The sequence below is a fragment of the Vitis riparia genome, chromosome 6 (assembly GCF_004353265.1).
Source record: "Vitis riparia cultivar Riparia Gloire de Montpellier isolate 1030 chromosome 6, EGFV_Vit.rip_1.0, whole genome shotgun sequence".
NCBI lineage: Eukaryota > Viridiplantae > Streptophyta > Magnoliopsida > Vitales > Vitaceae > Vitis > Vitis riparia.
In genome coordinates, this window is record NC_048436.1 from 18,890 (window position 1) to 41,109 (window position 22,220).

Sequence of the window (22,220 nt, forward strand, 5' to 3'; positions counted from 1 at the left end):
TAGACAGGGATGTAAAAATGGCAGCATGAAGTCTCGCTGAGCTGCCTCATGTTTCTGTAATTATGGGGAGGTCTCCTCATCCTTCTCATGGAATTTTTATCAATAATTAATACATCTTTTGTTTCTAATAATAATAATAATTAAAAAAAAAAAGAAAGGTCTGTCTGAGCCTGACCAATAAGCTGCCTAAGGCTTGCCCTGGGTTTCAATCTCCAGCATGAAGCAGCCCCACCCATCCAGACTCACATGAAAATACCCACAAACACATTCACTGGTCATGATGACTATTGTAAACATGTTCTTGCACTATGTGTCCCTCATTGCAATAGCTGTGTCTCATGATTTCTTGGTGGTATCGAAATTGGATTTTTTTTTTCCTTCCTTTTGTGTTGGATTACAAATGAGGATGCATCTTGATCTAGTGTAACTTGAATCAGCCAAACCTGGTAAATGTATGTTTGATTTCCTTCACATTGGGGTTTTATCCAGTGCTCGTATAATAATATGATATATAGCATATAAAAGATGCACTTTTCTTAGCAATAAATTCTGCTCTCAGACCCTATGATGTAGCATAATGGTCCACTTTTTTAGCATCAAGTTGCTATTGGTCAAAATCAATTCTTCCTGAATTTATTGTATAAGAATCATACGCATATATGTACAAGGTTATTACCGAATTAGGCTGAAATCAGGCTGAGATTTAGGTTGAAATCAAGCTGAGATTCTACCACTTTCTAGCTATAATACAACTGTCCTATAAAGAATAATATTTGACTAATCTAACAGCTAAGTCCTAGGAATATACATGGTAATAAAATAACAGTCAATTTTATCTTTGAAATTAAGTTTGCAGATTTCTAACACTCCCCCTCAAGTTGGTTCAAAGATGTCTTGCATGCCCAACTTGCTTGTCATAGAATTGAAACTTGGTCATGCAATTCCTTTAATAAATCGATCTACCAATCGAAGTTTAGTATGTATGTAAGGAGTCAAACAATCCCAACCTCAAGAGAATAATTAAGTGCCTATCAATTTCGATGTGCTTTGTTCTATCATGTCGAATAGGTTTGTGAGCGATGCTAATCGTACCTTTGTTATCACCAAATAACTTCATAGATTCTTAAATCTCTACTTGAAGCTCCTTTTGTAGAGTATTAATCCACATAAGTTTACAAATTCTTAAGGCCATTGCACGAAACTCAACCTCAATACCTCCAAGTTACCAAATTACCTCTAACAAAGGTGTAGTAACCGGTAATTGACTTTCACTTAGTCAATGACTTGGCTAGTCCACATCTGTATAGACTTCAACATGCAAATGATTATTCTTTGAAAATAGGAGTCCTTTCCCTAGCGTAGCTTTTAGATACCTCAAGATCCTCATCGCAACATCCATGTGTTCTTCAAGGGGAGCATGCATGAACTAGCCCACAACTCCAACAAAATATGCAATGTTTGACTAAGTATGAGAGATAAATCGGTCTTCCCACTAGCTTTTGATATCTCCCCTTATCTACAAGAACACTACCTTCTTTGGTTGCTAACTTTTGGTTTGTATCAGTTGGAGCATCTATGAGTTAACGTCCTATCATACCCGTTTCATTAAGTTGAGTATATATTTCTTTTGAGAGATGTGGATCCCATTCTTTGATCTAGCTACTTCAATGCCAAAATACTTCAGATTTCCCAGATCTTTAATTTCAAATTCCTTGGTCTGCTTGCTCTTCAATTGGTGAATCTCTTCCAAGTCATCACCTGTCACAATAATATCATCAATAGAGACAATAAGTGTGATTAATCTTTTCTTGAGAGACTACTTAATGAACAGTGTGTGGTCATTTTGACTTTGCTAGTAACTGAACTTGAGAATAGATTGAGTAAATCTCCTAAACCATGCTTTTAGAGATTTTTTTTACCCATATAGTGCCTTTTTAAGTCTACCTACTTTCCCTTTGTTGAATTGGTCTTCAAAACCAAGTGGAGGATCCATAAAGACTTATTTTTCCAAGTTTCCGTATAGAAATGCATTCTTCACATTGAATTGTTGGTGAGGCCAATCTTGGTTTGCTACTAGAGATGGTAGAATTCTAATGGAAGTCATCTTTGCCAATGATGCGAACATTTCTCCATAGTTAATTCCAAAAGTCTACATGTATCCTTTAGCTATTAAGCGTGCCTTGTACCTTTCTATGGTGTCATTTGCCTTGTACTTGATAGTTAGCACCCACTTATATCCAACTTAATGTTTCCTTGTAGGCAAATTAGAAATATCCTAGGTTTGATTCTTGTTTAGTGCCTTCATTTCTTCATTTCTTCATTTATGGCTTCTTTCCATTTGGGATCAACAATGGCTTCCTCCACATTCTTTGGGATTGAATCCACAGCTAATTGAGTTGTAAAGGCTTTGTATTTGTTGTTTATCTTGTCATAAGACATAAAATTGGACAAGGGATTTTTGGTACAACATCTTACACCCTTTCAGATTGCTATAGGAATGTCCAGGTCAATATTAAAAATAAGAGTGGATTTGGAAGGATAAAGGATTGAATTTGAAGGATTAGAGTTGGAAATTGTACCTTCTTCTAGAGTGGATGATAGGTTGTGCATAGGGAGAATGGACTCTTGTACCAATCTAGATTCTCGAGGTCTTTAGGAGTAAAAAAGCAGTTCAACATCCTTTTCAACATCTTTTCCTCCTCAGATTGTTTGATTCTCCCCTTTCTTTCATTTTCCCAAGTATGCATAGGTAAGGGAAAAGAAAATGATTGTGGCTGATCTTCATCTTGTGTTCCTCCCTTTGAAGAGCAGTTTTGCGATAGTTTGGCCGGTCTTAAAAAAAACTCACATCCATGATAACAAATTTCTTCCTAAATGGAGGATGAATACACTTATATCATATATTTTTTTTTGGGAGGTGAGTATCCTAGGAAAATGCATTTGATAGCCATAGGATCAAGTTTAGATCTATCCTTATTAGGAACATGAACATATAAACGAAAACCAAAGAATTTGGGAGAAAGAGAATAAAGACCTAGAATATGGGAGGGTATCAAAGCCAAGAGTTTTGGAGGGCATTTTATTTATCAAGTAGGCAACCGTGACTCAAATAAAATCAAGAATCCAATTAGAAATTGAACAGATTTCATAGTCCTTACCATGTGATCCAAATTGTGCAAAAGCATAGGAAGATGAAGGCATTTCAGATTTTCCCATGATCTTATATAAATTTTTTTTTTTTTTTTGATAGATGCGATCTTATATAAAATATCAATCTGTTCTTCAGTGAATGGCATGCTCTCAGTAGGTGGAGGATTCATATTAGCATCAGTGGATGCTGTATTTGTAGTAGGTACAGCCTCAGTGTTAAGCACTTTGTTACTTTTAGAGTATCTTCCTCCCTTGTTTCCTTGTTGAGGCCTTCCATTCAATCTCCATCATGTTTTTTAGGTGCACTTTGATCTTTTGTAGAAGTCGCACCACCTTGGATCTTTTTCTCCTCCCATGGTTCCTTTTTCATCCATGATATTCAGAGCAGAAATTTCAATTGATGATGCAGAAGATGTTCTCATCATGACTCCTAACCTAGATTCCTTAAGATGTACAAGGGAAAAAGCTTGCTGTAAAGAAGGGAATGGATTTTTTCCAAGGACATGACTTCTTACCTGATCCAACTTAAAGTTTAGACCGGATTAAGTTAATATCCTGCTGCATATGGCGAAGTTTTTTGAAGTGGAAAAAAAGGCTTTCCAGGTAAAGTTTGAAGGCTCTAATGGGGGACTTTGGATTTCAATAACAGAGAGGAGTCGAGGTTTTGTTGTCTCAATAGGTTTTGGAAAGGAGGAGTTGGAATGGTTGTTGGAGCATTTGAAGAAAGCTGTGGAGTTAGAGGCTTCCAGGGGTTTTATTCGAAAGATTAGGGGCAAGACTAGGACTCATTTGATGAAGATTTGTTTCAATAGTAGAGGGAGATTCATGAAAATTACAGAATTTGTTACAAAGAGGAAACCCTTAATTCTAGTTGTTCCTGAGGGTGTTAAAGGCAATGGGTGGGAAGCCCTTAGGAAGGCGATTTCTTTAGTGCAAGATTCGTCTGATCAAGCTGTAAGAGCCTCGAAGGAGGCGATTGAAGATTCTCAGGCGAGCAAGGGAATTTACAGAGGATGTCAGTCCTATGCAGATGTGGTTGCAGAGGAAGGACCTAGGAACGAAGCTCTGTTGCCAGTTGGAAAATGGGCCAGAGTTGTAATTTGCGAAAGTAAAGGAAAAGTTCAAGATTGATTTTATGTAGGAAAATCTATTACGAGGATGATGGGTACGAAAGGAATGGTGTTTGTAACCCCTTTTTCTGCTTACAATGGGTGTTTTTTTGTGGATTCTGCAAGGAGAGCTGATTGGTTCCAAGATCAGGGGAGTTTAACAGTGAGAGGAGGTTCTATTTTTCTGAGGAGATGGTCGCCAAGAGAAAATACAGTTGTACTCGGAAAATTTAGAAGGGGTTGGTTAGAACTAAGAGGCCTTCCTTTTCATTTGTGGGACGAGGATCAACTGAGATACATTCTGAAGAAGTGGGGGAAGGTAACGAAGGTGGCACGGGACTCTCTGAAGCTTGTAGACTTGTCGAAGGTAAAGTTGTTGGTGGAGATGCTTCCAAATGTCGTGCTACCTGCGTTGATAAAGGTGGAAGATGGGACCTAGTCATTCACGGTTGCAGTTTCAGTCATCGGAGAAATTGAAGAAGACGACCTTTTCAGGTCTAAGTCAACTCGTAGCAAGGACGAGTTGATGTTAGCGGGAGGTTGCGCCTCTCAAAGGCCAAAGGATGCTGAGGGGCTACGTGCTATTACTAAGGATAATGAGTGCTACAGTTGGAGGCCTCTTCCTCGTTCCCGTTCCTATTCTCGTTCTTCAAGTTCAAATTTGGCTTCCAAAACGGAGAAAGGCAGGGGAGGGAATCTCTTGGGCCTAGTGGTGGGAAGCCAAATGCCTTGTTAAAATCCTGATCTGTTAAGGCCCAATTTGGGGCAAAAAGTTTTGGGCCTCCTGTCGGTCCAGCCCACGAAACAAAAGCAAGGTTTTCTAAGGGCGGCCCTGTAGCGCTTTCGTCCTCAAAGCTTCAGTACTCAAATTCTTCCGCAAAGGAGGTCCTGTCGATTGTACACTCTCAAGAGTCGTCAAAGATAAAAGACCCCTTAACCTCTACAAGGCGCAAAGTAAGAAACTGGCCTCCAAGCCTAAAGGTGTCGCCTTTTGCACCGAAACGTAAAATAGATGGGGGTGTTTCAGGGGAAGAAAATCTAGCCATTTTTTAGGGCAATTCAGTCTTCAATCAGGGCGTTTCTTCTTCTATTCCAGAAATTTCCATAGATTTCACCGTGGAGACAGAGAGAGACGAAGGGCTTTCGCGTTGCAGTTTGACAAACAAGGTGTGTCTTCCTCTCTCAGCTTCTTTTGAGAAAGGCCATCCTTTGGTTGGGGCTTTTGTTCTAAAATCTCTTCTCGTCTCCTCTGTTTCTGCTTTTCACTCTTTTCGGTGCCAACCCATTTCTTCGATTCCGCTGGAGTCAAACCTTGCTTCTCATGTTGTTCCCTTTTCGAATTTTCCTAGTGATGAGTTTAGTCGTCTTGTTGGTGTGCCCATTTCGGAAGGTATGGCGTCCCCCTTAGAAGCCTCTAACCAAAATTTTAAAGACTAGTCTTTCCTTAGGGAACCACTTAGTAGCCCAGAGGAGCTTTGCGTCTCAGGTAGGGTGTCCTCCCTAGAGCCTCACCCTCCTGTTGGAAGGTTTTTAGATTGAGGGCATCACGCCCAGGAAGATGGTCAAGGTTCAATCGATTTTGGAGAGTTTGAGGATTAGAATTGTCAGAGATAATGGAAAAGGTGCAACAGTAGAGAGTAGGAGTACTCTTTCTGTGGACAAGGTGTATTTCAAAAGGAAGAGGAAAACTAGTTGTGGAATCCAAGGAGAGGCTTAGGTCTGGTTGCAGTTTGTGCTGAGTTTTTTTTTTTGTTTACATGAAGATCTTAAGTTGTAATACAAGAGGGTTAGGTTCTAAGAAGAAAATGAGGATTGTCAGAAATTTTTTAAGTTCTCAAAATCTAGATGTTGTGATGCTTCAGGAAACAAAGAGAGAAATTTGGGATAGGAGGTTTGTGAGTAGTGTTTGGAAAGATAGAAGCATGGAGTGGGCTGCTCTTCCTGCTTGTGGGGCTTCAAGGGGGATTGTGATTATATGGGATTCAATTAGGTTAAAGTGTACAGAGAAGGTGTTAGGGTCTTTCTCTATAACTGTGAGGCTGGATTCTGGTGAGGAAGGGTCTTTTTGGTTAACTTCAGTGTATGGCCCAAATAAGCCTTTGTGGAGGAGGGATTTTTGGTTAGAGCTTCAAGACCTGTATGGTTTGACTTTCCCAATGTGGTCTGTAGGAGGGGATTATAATGTAATTAGGAGGATCTTTGAGAAACCGGGTGATTCTAGGTTAACATTCAACATGAGGTGTTTTGACGAGTTTATAAGGGAGAGTGGTTTGTTGGATCCCCCTCTAAGAAATGCAGCTTTTACTTGGTCAAACATGCAAGTTGATCCTATTTGCAAGAGGTTGGATAGGTTTTTGTTTTCTTCTGAGTGGGATTCTTTTTTCTCTCAAAGTCTTCAAGAGGCGCTTCCTAGATGGACCTCAGATCATTACCCAATTTGTTTGGAAACTAATCCTTTAAAATGGGGTCCGACTCCTTTTAGATTTGAGAATACGTGGTTGCTCCATCCTAAGTTTAAGGAGAATTTTAGAGATTGGTGGCAAGAGTGTACAGTTGAAGTTGGGAAGGTCACAAGTTCATGAGGAAATTAAAGTTTGTTAAATCAAAGTTGAAAGACTAGAATAAAGTGGCCTTGGAGATTTAAGAGAGGAAAATTTTCATTCTTTTGGACTTAGGTAGAATTGATCTAATTGAACAAGAAGGGAATTTGAATCTTGATTTGTTATCAGAAATGACCTGAAGAAGAAGGGAGTTAGAGGATTTGTTATTAAAGGAAGAGGTTCATTGGAGACAAAAATCTAGGGTCAAGTGGAAAAAAGAAGGGGATTGCAATTCTAAGTTCTTTCATTGAATGGCCAATGGAAGGCGAAGCAGGAAGTTCATTAGGTCTTTGATCTCTGAGAGGGGGGTGACTTTAAGCAACATTGAGGTTATCTCTGAGGAGATTGTAAATTTCTTTGGGAAACTCTATTCCAAACCCGAAGGTGCTTCTTGGAGGGTTGAAGGGTTAGATTGGGTCCCTATTTCTGGACAGAGTGCGGTTTGGCTGGACAGGCCTTTTTCTGAAGAGTAGGTACAATTGACAGTTTTCCAATTGAATAAGGAAAAGGAACATCGGGATACCTGGAAGCCTCCTCCAACAACGCCTCGTCGGTGAGCTTCAGATGAACAGGACGCGACCCCCCGTCGACGACAACTTCAATAGCAAGGAACTCCATTTCCATCCCCACAACACCCCTCGTAGACTCTGCAGGAACCCTAGATGGGGAGCATAGTTGTGAAAGGTGCGCCAAGGCTCGGGGCGGCGCAACGCCATCCTCTGATGCCTCGCCTGAAGGCAAGCGACACCCCTTCACAAAGGCGCCGCTTAGGCGCGACGCGATCGCCTGACCCGCAAGGCGCGATGCGATCGCCTGACCCGCAAGGCGCGATGCGATCGCCTGACTCGCCTCCGGCTAGGTACGCCCTCCTTCTCCTTCTTCTTCTTCTTCTTCTTCTTCTTCTTCTTCAAGTAGTTGGGTTGCAGAGGGTTAGGGCTGAGCCCTAATTTTTTCTTTTTACTTTGTGGGTCCAAAATGACGTTGTTTATGGTCACTGTTCTTTTAAAATAACAGGGCCAAAACGGCATCGTTTTGGCCCTTTTTAATTTTAAAAGGAATAGGCCAAAATGTTTGGAGCGTGTTCCTTTAAAAAAAAAATACAGACCAAAACGACGCCGTTTTGGCCCTATTTTCCTTTCCAACCCCATTTTCTAATATTTTTCAACCCGACACCACTCCCAATCGTGCCCTAGCCTTATCTGTACAGTGGAGAAGTGAAGAAGAAGAAGAGGAGGGGGGGGGGGGGGGGGGGGGGGGGGGTGGAAATAGAGAAAAAATAGTCATGTACCTTCAAGGACCTTGATATTTTTCTCTTTTCTTCACTTTTCTACATTTTTTTCCGTTCTTATCTCATAACTCTCATTGGCAATTTTAAAAAAATATATATAAATATTGTATTTTGACATGAAAATTTTACTAAATAAAAATAAATAAACAAAAAACACTCATATGCGTATTTTTCTTAATGTGATGTGCATTTTTTTTTCAATTTTTTTTTCTTAATTTAATTATAATTATTTTATTGTAGTATAGATAATTTGTTTGTAAGATGGATAATGAGAGTGAAACTCAAGTGGACTCTAGTGCAAGTGGAAGAAGAGATCCCGGATGGAAATATGCACGTTTGATTAATAAAAAAGATTTGAACACCATCATATGCATTTTTATTGATAAAGTAACCAAATGAGGCATATATAGACAAACAACATCTTGTTGGTGGATATTGAAATGCTAAAAAGTGTAGAAAATGTCCGGAACATGTTAGAGAAGAAATGGAAGAGTATATGAGTTCCAAGAAAAATCAAAAAGAGCAAATGAATATGGGGAGCGAAGATGTTAATGAAGATTTGTTTGGTTTGGAAGATGAAGATTTTGGTGAGGAGATTGATAGTAGAATGAATGTCACCAACATTTCTAGTGGAGGTAGTAACCGAGGAGGAAGTGATGGTAGGATGTTTTCTTCAAAAAAACCAAGACAAAAAGATCCTATGGATCATTTTTTCACTCCTAATGCAGAGATGGTTGTTCAAAATCGAAGGAGTGAGAAGATGAATCAAACTACCATCAATGATGCCTACAAAAAGGAAGCAAGAGAAAGAGCTTGTATGCTTATCACAAGGTGGATGTATGAGGCTGCTATTCCATTTAATGCAGTCACATATCCGAGTTTCCAACCAATGATTGAGGCTATTGGCCAATATGGTGTGGGTATGAAGGGACCAAATTTTCATGAGGTAAGAGTTACTAACCTTAAGAAAGAATTGACTCTCACAAAAGATTTGATGAAAGATCATATGGTGGAATGGGAAAAAAATTTCAATTATGTTGGATGGATGGACTGATAGGAAAGAGAGAACTTTGGTGAACTTTTTGGTTAATTGTTCAAAGGGAACCATATTCATGCAATCCATTGATGCTTCTTCAATGATTAAGACGGGAGAAAAGATGTTTGAGTTACTTGACAAATGGGTAGAGCAAGTTGGTGAGGAGAATGTTATTCAAGTTATAACAGATAATCACTCAAGTTATGTGATGACAGGTAATAAATACTATTTCTTGAATTTTTATTTACTTTTGAAATTTGAATTATTTATCTTGAGAACTTTGTAAATTTGTTATCTACAATGTCACATAAGGAGGTTGTTAGAATTAAAGCGCCCGCATTTGTATTGGACACCATGTGTTGCACATTGCCTTGACTTGATGTTGGAAGATATTGAAAAACTACCAAACATCAAGAGGACATTGGAGAAGGCTATATCACTAAATGAGTATATTTATAATCGCTCAGACCTACTCAACATGATGAGGCGGTTTACTAGACAAAGGGAATTGCTTAGGCCTGCTAAGACTCGGTTTGCAATTGCTTTCATCACATTATCGTGATTGCATAAACAAAAAACAACTTGAGGAAGATGTTTACAAGCTCAGATTGGTCAGATAATAAATGGGCAAAAGAGCAGAAGGGGAAAACTATAGCCAACATAGTTCTAATGCCTTCATTTTGGAACATTATTGTGTTTTGCTTAAAGGTTTCGGGTCCCCTAGTTCGTGTGCTTCGTTTGGTTGATGGTGAAGAAAAAAGCTCCTATGGGATACATCTATGAGGCCATGAATAAAGCTAAGGATACAATTGTGAGAAGTTTTAATGGAAATGAAGAAAAGTACAAAGAAATCTTCAACATCATTAATAAGAGGTGGGAGATTCAGCTTCATTGGCCTTTGCATTCAGCATGGTACTTTTTGAACCCGGAATTTTTCTATGATAAACCAAAAATAGAGCATGATGCAGAGATTATGAGTGATTTGTATAAATGCATCTTAAGGCTAACAAGAGACCCTGCTAAGCAAGAAAAAGTTGTGGTCGAAGTGAGTTTGTACACAAATGCCCAAAGACTATTCGGGAATGAGTTATCTGTTAGGACAAGGAAGACTAGAGCACCAGGTTAGTTATTTAGTTTTGTTTATTTAAATGATTAGATTGTATTTTTACTAAAATAGGTGAATTGTTTCACTAAATTGTTAATATCTATACTACAGCTGAATGGTGGGCTGCATATGAAGCTTCAGCTCCAAATTTGCAAAGGTTTGCAATGAAAGTCCTCAACTTAACATGCAGTGCATCAGGTTGTGAACGGAATTGAAGCATCTTTGAAAATGTAAGTGATCAAAATAATTATAAGTAATAGTTTAATAGAGTTTTGAATGTAACTGTTGAGAGAGAGAGAAAGAAGAAAGACCTTGATTTTCATTAATGTAATAATCTACTTACAATTGAGAAATATATATATATACAAGGTTAAGAGTCCTACAAGGCTAAGAGTCCTAACTACCATACATGTGTCCTACCATATATGTGTCCTATATTAACAAGGAAAGGTTATACACTATAAATACATTATATTCAACACTCCCCCTCAAGCTGGAGCATATACGTCATATGCACCAAGCTTGTTACAAATATATTTAATCCTAGGACCTCTGAGAGATTTAGTGAAGATGTCAGCTAGTTGATCATTTGAATTAACAAACCTTGTAGCAACACATCCTGATGCGATCTTCTCTCTAATGAAATGACAGTCAACTTCAATATGTTTGGTCCTTTCATGAAAGACTGGATTGGATGCAATATGTAATGCGGCCTGGTTATCACATATGAGTTTCATCTGTTCATCCTTTCCAAATCTCAACTCTCGAAGAAGATGTCTCAACCATATGAGTTCACATGTTGCCAAAGCCATAGCTCGATACTCGGCTTCAGCGCTAGATCTGGCCACTACATCTTGTTTCTAACTCTTCCAAGATATTAGATTACCTCCAATAAAACACAGTACCCTGAAGTGGAACGTCTATCTGTGGGTGAGCCAGCCCAATCTGCATCTGTGTAACCAACAACCTGAGTATGACCTCTGTTCTCGTACAGCACACCTTGGCCTGGTGTACTTTTGATATATCGAAGAATGCGGATTACAGCATCCCAATGGCTATCACATGGTGGCTGTAGGAATTGACTAACAACACTCACAGGAAAAGAAATGTCTGGACGAGTAATGGTGAGATAGTTCAATTTACCTACAAGCCGTCGATATCTCCCGGGGTCTCCTAAAGGCTCCCCTTGTCCTGGTACAAGTTTGACATTCGGATCCATAGGTGTGTCTACTGGTTTACAGTCTAACATACCGGTTTCTTCCAAGATGTCTAAAGCATACTTCCTTTGGGAAAGGACCACAGCAGAACTGGATTGAGCTATCTCAATTCCCAAGAAATACTTGAGTTTCCCCAAGTCTTTGGTCTGAAAGTGGGTAAAAAGGTGTTGCTTTAGTTTCTGAATACCATCCTGATCACTGCCTGTAATGACGATGTCGTCCACATAAACAACCAGATAAATACACTGCCCCAAAGAGTTATGATGATAGAAAACTGAATGGTCTGCTGTACTGCGAAGCATGCCAAACTCTTGAACAACAGAACTAAAACGGCCAAACCATGCTCAAGGAGATTGTTTCAAGCCATATAGAGAACGGCGTAACCTGCATACTAAACCAGACTCCCCCTGAGCAACAAAACTAGGAGGTTGCTCCATATAAACCTCCTCGGCAAGATCACCATGAAGGAAGACATTTTTAATATCCAATTGATAAAGAGGCCAAGAACACATGGCAGCCATGGAGAGAAGCAGACGGACAGAAGCAATCTTGGCAACAGGAGAGAATGTGTCACCATAATCAGAACCATAAACCTGAGTATAGCCTTTAGCAACTAAGCGGGCCTTAAGGCGATCAACCTGACCATCATGACCAACCTTAACTGCGTAGACCCAACGACAGCCAACGGTAGATTTACCCGAGGGTAAAACAACAAGATCCCAAGTGCCATTAGAGTGTAGAGCAGCCATTTCATCCACCATTACCTGTCGCCAGCCTGGATGGGAAAGAGCTTCATGGGTGCTCTTTGGAAGAGAAACAGAGGATATAGCAGAAACAAAAGCAGAATAGGGTGAAGATAATCGATGATAACTCAAAAAATTGTAAATAGGATGAGGATTACGAGTAGAGCGAGTACCTTTCCGAACAGCAATGGGTAAGTCATTAGGAGAAGGCAGAGCCGGGGTAGGTGAAGCCGAAGGGATAGGAAGTGAGTCAGCAGGTGCCTCAGCAAAAGGGAGAGGAGCAACGACACGAGGGCGACGATGATAAACCTGAAGTGGTCGAGGAGGCATAGCATCAGGTGGGGAGACAATGGGAATAGGCAAGACTTCAGAAATAGGAAGAGACTCAGAAGTGGTGGAAAAGAATGGTGAGTCCTCAAAGAAGGTGACATCAGCGGAGATAAAGTATCGATGAGTCTCAAGGGAATAACAACGATAACCCTTCTGAAGTCTGGAATATCCCAAGAAGAGACACTTCATGGCTTTGGCGGAAAGCTTGTCCTGTCCAGGAGTGAGAATATGAACAAAGCAAGTACAACCAAAGACACGAGGAGGAAGGAAATAAAGTGGTTGGTCAGGGAAGAGAAGGGAGTGAGGAATCTGATCATGTAAGACAGAGGAGGGCACACGATTAATCAAATAACAAGCGGTAAGAACAGCGTCCCCCCAAAAATGAAAAGGAACATTACTGTGGAGGAGGAGAGTACGAGCTGTCTCAACAAGATGTCGATTCTTGCGTTCAGCTACCCCATTTTGTTGAGGAGTATGAGCACAAGAAGACTGATGAAGAATCCCATGATGGGACATAAACGAAGTAAATGGTGCTGAAAAATATTCCCTAGCATTGTCACTGCGTAACACACGAATAGAAATATTGAACTGGGTTTGGATTTCAGCATAAAATTTCTGGAAAATAGAGAATAACTCAGCTCGATTTTTCATTAAAAATAACCAAGTACATCGAGAATAGTCATCAATGAAAGTGACAAAATACTGAAATCCTAAAGTAGACGCAGTCCGACAAGGACCCCAAACATCAGTGTGGACAAGCTCAAAAGGAGACTTTGCCCGATTATTCAAACGCTTTGGGAACGAGACACAAGTATGTTTTCCAAGCTGACATGACTCACATGGAAGTGACGATAAAGTGGAAAAACAAGGGACCATCTTCTGGAACTTGGAGAGACTAGGGTGGCCCAGACGATTGTGAATGAGGAGAGGAGCATCAGTGGAAATGCAAACTGCAGGAGATGAATCCGAGGTGAGGTGATAGAGGCCTTGAGACTCACGTCCTATGCCAATCGTCTTCCCCGTACTCCGGTCCTGCAAGGTTACAAATTTATCAGAAAAGGTAATAGAGCAATTAAGAGTACGAGTGATTTTGCTGATGGAAATAAGATTAAAAGGACATTCAGGAGTATAAAGGACAGAAGTGAGAGGTAGAGAAGGTAGAGGAAGGGCCAAACCAATACCTTTAACCACAGTTTGAGAACCATTAGCTAAGGTAACAGTAGGTAAAGCAGAGGTAGTAGTAATAGAGGAGAAAAGATCCTTATTACCAGATAAGTGATCAGAAGCTCCAGAATCTAGAATCCAGGGTCTAAGAGAAGATGTGTGGGTAAGGCAGGCAGAGGCATTACCAGGCTGGGCAACAGAGGCAACAGAAGCCTGAGATGCGGAAGAGCTCGGAGGCTGAGGCAGCGGAGAATCAGAGGACTGGGCCACATGGGCAGTGCGAGGAGGTCGTCCATGTAACTGATAGCAACGATCGCGAGTGTGGCCAAGTTTATTGCAATAGGTGCAATGAGGACGTTGACCTCTACCTCGGGTACCACTGCGGCCTCCTCGAGAGCTAGTTTGAGAAATTAACACAGAAGAATCTGAAGTGCTATCAGATGGCAAAGTCTGAGTGGAGGAGATACGGAGGCGAGCAAACACATCATCCAAGGACGGAACTGATGAACTACCAAGAATCTGATCGCGGACAGGCTCAAGATCCGGACGGAGGTCAATAAGAGTAAGAACCATGAAGAACTGGTCAAGCTGTGTTTGTTGAGCCCCAACATCAGGAGTAAGAGGCATCACAGTCAAGAACTCCTCCTTAAGAGAGGCAATCTGGCCAATATAAGTAGATAGATCCAAGTCCTGTTGGCTGAGATGGACAATAGCAGAAGCCACCTTATAAAGACGCTGGACATCATTCGTATATAATCCTTTGGCCTGAGTCCAAAATTTAAAACAAGTTTTGTAGGCCCGAAGATGAAGAAGAATCTTGGGATCAACCGATTGCCATAATACACTACATAACTGTGCATCTATCTTCCTCCACTGTACGCGGTCAACCTCAGGGATATCTGCCTCCTGTGTAATCAAGTGATCCTCATATCCTTGACCCATAAACCAAAGTTCAACAGAGGCAGACCAGGAAAGATAATTGTCACTGCCAACCAATTTTTCCGAAGTAATCATAGGAGAGCCAGATATAACAGCGGAAAAAATGGAATTTTTAGTAGTCATATCTACTTATTTGGAGAATGAAGTATGTTTGGATCGAAGAGAGCCCTAATATGGCTTCAGATTGCGGCGTGGCACCACCGAAAGGTAGAAGAACACTTCCCAAGGCACGTGCAGGGATTGGAGTGGAGAAAAAGTAGTCGGAGCTTCGCCGGAAAGACTGTTTGGAGGGCCGACGGAGACAAAAATCCCCAAAAGAGGTATGTGCAGGGCTCGGATGGGAGAACCAGGGAGGTAGGGAGGCTGGTCGGCGTCAGGCGAAGCTGGAGGAGGAGGCGCGTCGCCGGAAAAGGCCTCACGCGCCCTCACGCGCCGGCGCGTGAGATGCAGCCGCCGGCCGGAAAAGTGCGCGTGGGCGGCGCGTGGAGGCTCTTTTGGTGCTGGTGCCTTCACAAAAGTTGGAGATCTCCTCCAGGCGCTCCTTCTGGTATGGTCGGTGTCGGAAAAATACGTCGCCGGAAAATTCGCCGGAAAAGTTCGCCGGCGGTGAGTGGTTTCTGTCGACGATCCGAATGACCGGAAAGTATTGGGAGATGGGGAAGGTGACCGGAATGAAACACGGTCACCGGAAGGTTTCCCGGAGTTGATGACACGGGAAACAGGAAAGAATTAGGTTTTCTTCCTTGGCTCTGATACCATGTTGAGAGAGAGATAAAGAAGAAAGACCTTGATTTTCATTAATGTAATAATCTACTTACAATTGAGAAATATATATATATACAAGGCTAAGAGTCCTACAAGGCTAAGAGTCCTAACTACCATACATGTGTCCTACCATATATGTGTCTTATATTAACAAGGAAAGGTTATACACTATAAATACATTATATTCAACAGTAACTTAAAAGTTAAAACTTTAAAATATATTTATGAGCTTATGAATTTTTGTTGATTCATAGCAAGAGGAGAAATAGGTTAGACCATCAACGCTTGAATGATTTAGTATACATTAAGTATAATCAAGCCTTGAAGATAAGATACAATGAACGTAACACCATTGACCCAATTTCTTTGAAAGATATAGATGATAGCAATGCATGGTTGATAGGAAGAATGGAAAATGAGGATTCTCATGGAGGTGCACAAGAGGATTTTGTATTTCATGATGATAATTTGACATGGGGTGATGTTGCTAGAACTACTGGAGCTGAGGAGGCCAGGTTTGATATTAGAGCTAGAGCTAGAGCAAGCTCAAGCATAATACCACCAACGAGGGGAATAGCTTCAAGTTCTAGAACTTTGCCTTCTCATTCTCTAATAGATGAAAATGAAGATGGAGACATGGTTGATTCAGCTGATGAAGAAGATGGGGAAGGCTACGAATGTGGTGATGGAAATGATGATGATGATGATGATTTTGTTGATTTAGAGGAGTGATGATTGCTTGTTGTGGACAAATTTGTTATTTAAGTGTTTTTTAATGATGTTTTTGAATTGTGGACAAATTTCATGTTTTGGACCTTTTGGTTTGGAAACTTTGGATTTGGATATGTATTAGGCTATTAGCAATATGGATTTGGATTTGTTTTTATGCTTGGAGTTCTTTATTTTTATGTTTTTTGTTGATTAAATTGAAGTTTTGGATGATATTTGATGATTTATGTGTTTAGGACAAATAAATGATTGTTAAATTTGATTATATTATATAAAAATATATATGTAAATTAGGGTGCGCCTCACTTCACTAAAGCCCGCATCTTAGGCGCGCCTTGCGCCTTAGGCTCCAGGACTACTTTGCGCCTTGGTGCGCCTTGAGCCTTTTATAACTATGATGGGGAGACTCCCCAAAAAGCCCAATTGGGCCTTATTAAAAGTGGGCCCAAAAGGCCCCACAGAACTGACACCCAGGTCTGCCTCCACTGGGTTGGCTGGAATTGGGCCTTTGGCCCATTCCTCTCCACCACTTATATCCAAAACACCACTATCTTTGTGAGCCTCCCGACTTGCTGTCCTAGGCCCAAGCCCATTCACGGAAGAGTCTAGAACACCTGCACTAGCCAGTCTACCCCCTGCCCCCGCTGCAACCCTATGCCTTCTGCCACACTCAACCTGCGCATCTGCCCCTCGATATTGATTTCCAATTTGAACATCCCCCACGCTATTGCCAGCGCGTGCCTCACCCCCACCTTCATTCCTGACCTCCTGTCCCTCAAATTTATGCCAAATAGACCTTGGCACTACCTGAGAAACCCAAGGGGGGGTTTCCCACCACAGACTAACCGCCCAGTAGAAATTCCTGGCTACTACCTGCAACGAACCAGGCATAATCTTCCCAGAGGCTTTCACCAAAATACGAGCCTACTGCAACTATTAAAAGAAAGTTGTTTCCTCATCAACAACTATGAAACCCCCACAACTCTCTCCAATACTCTTGAACACCTCTCTACTCCAAAGGTGAAGAGGAAGCCCTACAACCTCCACCCAAACTTCCTTGACATGTCTCCCATTCCACAAGGACCCCACTTCAGGTCCCCATTTCTGCAGTAGAAACTCCCTATCCTTAAAACGTCTGCTGCCTTTTAAAAGCACCGAATCAGCTTCACATTTATTTTCAAATTCAAACAGCACAAGGGCCACACCTAACCTGGAAATATTTAAATCTCCCTTGAAAGACCACCTTTCAAACACCCACTCCTTCATGGCAGCCAAAGGAGGAACGGACTCAAAAACTTTCCCCAAAGCAGCCAACCAGGCAATGACTTAACTACTCTTCCCTACAAGACAAGTCACGGTCCCCTACATGCACCCATAAAGAATCCTTTGTTTCCTCTATCTTCACTCTCGCGACTTCTACATGCACTCCTTTCCCTTTCTCTTTCTTTTTGAAACTATAGCCATTCTTTTCAGAGATGGAAGTACCCAAATCACCTTTGCTCAAAGTTAGAGTGGCAACTCCAAGGGCCCTCAACTTGTGAGCCAACAGAAACCATCCTCCTACTAAGCCTTTTCCTTCCAGAAAAACAATGCAAAACCTTTTAGCTTCCAAATCTCTCACTGAACAAAGTAAAAACCTCCCAACTACATTTGAACGACACTCAAGCCTAAACTTTCTTCCTCCTTCCCAAACTTTCAGACACCTCGAGCTTGACTCTCCTCTACACCAAGCTTCCACAACTTACAACAACAAGCTTAAGCCCTTTTCTCCAAATCTTATCTAAGAGGAGAAGCCTTTACTCCTTTCCAAAATAATCCCTTTCTTTTTACCTCAGACCTCTTCAATGGAGATTTCGAATGTCTTGGATTCAACAGCAAACCAACACTTACCACCTTTCGAGACTCCTCTCCCCTCCGAGAGAGCAGCCATCTCCTCTTTGCCACAATATACTTTATTAAATAACCAAACAAGAATCACCCTACATAATATTGGAGAAACTGGGAACCTTCAGCCATAGTTATTAATGTTTGGAGATATATAATTAGTTTGAAAATTCTCATTCCTACAATAGTAAACGTCATTTGTGTAATGTACCCTAGGCTCTCTGATTCCTTTAAAATGCATGTTAGCGCATTATCTTCTGCTGAGGAAGTTGAAAAAAAAAAAAAAAAAAAAAACAATGACAATCAAATAGCTAGATCCAAGCAAAGTGAGAATCTAGAAAGAATCCTATACCCACTCTCCTGTCTTATCATGTTGATATGGGTACGCTGGGTAAAGTTTGAGGATTCGGGTAAACATAGAAGAGTGTGAACAGAGTGATTTGAAGCTGCTAGTTTCCTTTCTCATGTAAAATTTTTTGTTTGTATTTGGATCCATTATCTCCCCTGGTAGAATACAACAAATAAACTTTTATTTGTTTAAGTACTTGTGATAACTACTTGGTATGGTTTGGATCATTCACCTGAATATGGTGATATTATCCATTTTTTTCCTCTCTCTCTCTCTCTCCCCCTAATATTTGTTGTTTCACCTTTTTCTTTTTCATGAAAATCAATTTGGTTGTTGGTTGTCTTGCCTGCTTTGTTACCTGATAACTTTTGCTCAGGTTTGTACTTGGTAAAAATTTATTATAGTTTGGATCAGTCACCTGAATATGGTAATATTATCCATGGCACTTAGGTGGTGTTTGTTTTTTTGGCTTTTGCTGAAAGCAATTTAATTTTAGAATTTAGGTTGTTTGTTTTTTTACTTTTTCATGACTTATTATAAACTTTTTGCTAAATAGAAAAAGTCAAAATATGTAACTTTTTCTAAATAGAAAAAATAACATATTGATTTTTTTTACTTTTTAATACTTAATAAAAATAAAATACTATAAAAACAAACAACCTAATATTTAACACTATCAAGCATTAAAGTTCTATTTAGAATTAAGTAAAAAAACAAACACCACCTTAGTTTGCCTTTCTCTCTCTCTCTCCCCCTATTATTTTTTGTTTCATCTTTTTCTTTTTCATGAAAATCAACTTGGTTGTTGGCTGTCTTGTCTGCTTTGTTACCTGTTAACTTATGTTCAGGTTTCTACTTGGTAAAAAATTATTTACAAGTGGTCTAGAGGACTCCTATTATTCTCATGGTTTTTGTTCCTATTCCTAGAAAGATAATGCAACAGAGAAAAAAGAGTGAAAAATGACGAATCTGAGCATTGGGGCAGCCCATTTCTCTATAAAAAAAAAAAATGTCTAGGGTTGCTTTTCTTCATTATGGCTTTATTGGTTTCCTTTTTGAATTGAAGTTTTCTTTATCTGCATTTACAGTTCACTCCAAAGAAAGGTGGGACCCCTAGGAGGAATGAAATAATTTTTGTTTCACCCACAGGTGAGGAGATCAAGAATAGGAGCCAATTAGATCGGTTTCTCAAATCTCATCCTGGAGGTCCTTCTTGCTCTGAATTTGACTGGGGCACAGGTACTTGGCTTCTTCTTTCAGTGGTGCATGTGTATATGCAATATGCACATAAAAAGCAATTAAATGAATCCCTTTAATGGGTAAAATCTCCTGGAATTTTCTTGTGAACAGGTGACTCTCCAAGGCGGTCTGCCAGAATAAGTGGGAAATCAAAGGCGACAGAGACACCAAGAACTAAGCCACCCAGGAAGAAGCAAGCAAAGTCAAATTCAAAGGAGGGGGTAAAGGGGAAAAATGATGATACCAATGGGGAAGGTGAGGTTACTGAAAAACAAGCTGCTGCAGCTGCTGATGGAACTGAAGCAAGTGAAGAAGTGGAAATGAAAGATGTTAAGGATGTAGGGAAAAAGAGCAAAGTAGAGGTTGCTGCAGCTGAGGATACTGAAAATGACTCTCAGCTGAAATCCGATGAAAAATTTGATGAAATGGACATTGGGCAACTGCAGAATCAGGAAGTTGATAATAAGACAGATTCTGATCCAAAGGAAGAAACTGATGAGAAACTAGAGGGGGAGCCTGATATATCACCAAAACTGGAGAGTAAGGAAGCAGTTGATAAGACAGAGGGAAAAGAGGCTGGGAATAAATCACTGCCTGAACCAGGGCAGGATGAAAAAAAGGAGGAAGAGGAGAAACAGCCAGCAGACCTGGAAGCACCAGCGAGCCTAACAGAGAAAGAGGGGGATGTTTTAAAAGATGCAGTTGCTGAGGTGGATGCCAAGCTTGAAGAGAAATGTGAGGCCAAAGTGGGACAAGAGGAGAAAGAAGCCTCAACTGAAAAGAGGGGTGAGTGGGGGAGAAGTTAGACCAGAGAATGAGAGGCTGAGGGAGGGAGAGGAGCTGGCAAAACCAAGTGAAAGTCACACAGAGGCACCGCATGAGCCTAAGGCATCTCAAATTACGTGTTGAGATGTGTTAAATCTTTAGCTTCCATGTATCGTGGGCATAAGTTTGCATTCCATTAACAGTTCGTTCCTTTTATGAGTTAGGCATATCTGACAAAAGCAAGACCTGTGGGTGCAATCGCCCTGTAGGAGTGTTAGAGCGAATGATGGGTGGTGTGTGCTGTATCTACATAGTCAAAGTCGTCGTGGCCGTCATGGTCACTGTCATCATCATCTTCAATTGTGTGTGCACTGTGCTGTAGCATATTACTGTGAAGTGAAGTTGGGTGAGTGGGTTAGTGGTGTTAGCAGACATTCTTGACATTGTGGTACTGTTGTAATTTCAATCCCTCAAAAGCATGGCTCATATTCAAGTATATATGCCTGTGAGGACAATATGGAATGTCGATTGTCGAGACTGGAAATAATAATGGCGAGATCCCTTGAGCTGAGGGCAGCTCATTCCAAGTTTATTAATGGCTCCGGTCGGTTTATGCAAGGCCTGTTTCTCCTTTTCTTCTTTTGACGTTGCCTGGTCCCAGGAGTACAGGGCCAAGGCCCTTGGAACTAATTTCGACCGTGAGGATTTTTTATTTTATTTTATTAAATTCAATTTAATATTTAAAATTATTATTATTATTATTATTATTATTATTATTATTATTATATGAATACAAATAATATTAATATGTAATTTATATTATGCTCATTTTTATTTTTCAATAAATAGATTTTCTGTTAAATTTCCCCTTTTGTTTAGGTTTTATAAAAGTATTTTTCCAGTGGTAGATTGCATGCAAGATTTTACTGATTCCAATTTTCAAAAACTTGATTTTTTATTTTATTTTAATTTTAATTTTAGATGTGAATTTTTTTGGAAAACTTGAACTTAAATGATTTCCTTTTAAAAAAACCTTCTGTTCGCAAAATTAATTATACTAGTTTTATCATGATGTTCTAAGGTATTATTTTCCTATTTGTAAAAGGGACTTAAAAAAGTAAATTTATTAAACCACTTTTAAAAATAGAAGTTCAACACAAATAAACTATAATTTACAAAAATAATTATGGTTATGCTAAACATAACTAATATTTATAAGGGCTACTTTTACTTAAGTTTTGGTATGAATGCGTTTAATCATTATTGGTTTTAAGTTTTATAAGTTAGAACCTCTATATTTTTATTCTGTTTGTAAAATTTATTTTTTAGAGAAAGATTTTTAGTAGGTGTATTCCACAATGCTCTAAAAATAAATTATATATATAAGATATATTTATAGGGGTGTTAAGGGATTAAATTTGAAAAAGAAAAAATGGTGACTTAGAGCTTGTTTGATAGTGATTTTACAAATCACTTTTAATATTTTTGATAGTTAAAATTTTTTATTATTCAAGTATTAGAATTATTAGAAATGTTTTTTAGAATTACTTTCCAACGCACTCTTAGTGTACCTATACTAAGTCTATGGGAGTGAATGAAATTAATCCATATTTATGAAGAATAATTATATTTAATAGGGATGGTAACATAATTAGTTTTGGTTTTGGAAGGGGCACATGTTGATTTCAAAGAGGCATGCGCAATGAAATATACAACAAATTCAAACTTTTAGATCTTTTAAGATTGGCTTAAGTAACTAATGTCCCATTAATTAAGCTTAAGTTAAATAAAAACTCAACTAATAAATA

The 22,220-nt window shown here is 39.7% G+C and overlaps 1 protein-coding gene across 1 annotated transcript in view; it reads left to right on the plus strand.

Annotated features, from left to right (window-relative positions):
* Positions 1-21,030, plus strand: part of LOC117916226 (methyl-CpG-binding domain-containing protein 11-like) — a 29,018-nt gene extending 7,988 nt beyond the window's left edge. The window contains exons 2-3 of the mRNA XM_034832154.1: positions 19,497-19,647; positions 19,759-21,030. Of these exons, the coding sequence (XP_034688045.1) occupies positions 19,497-19,647; positions 19,759-20,453 (846 nt within the window). The 3' untranslated portion in view covers positions 20,454-21,030. The remainder of the gene's footprint in view (positions 1-19,496; positions 19,648-19,758) is intronic.
* Positions 21,031-22,220: the final 1,190 nt, after the last annotated feature.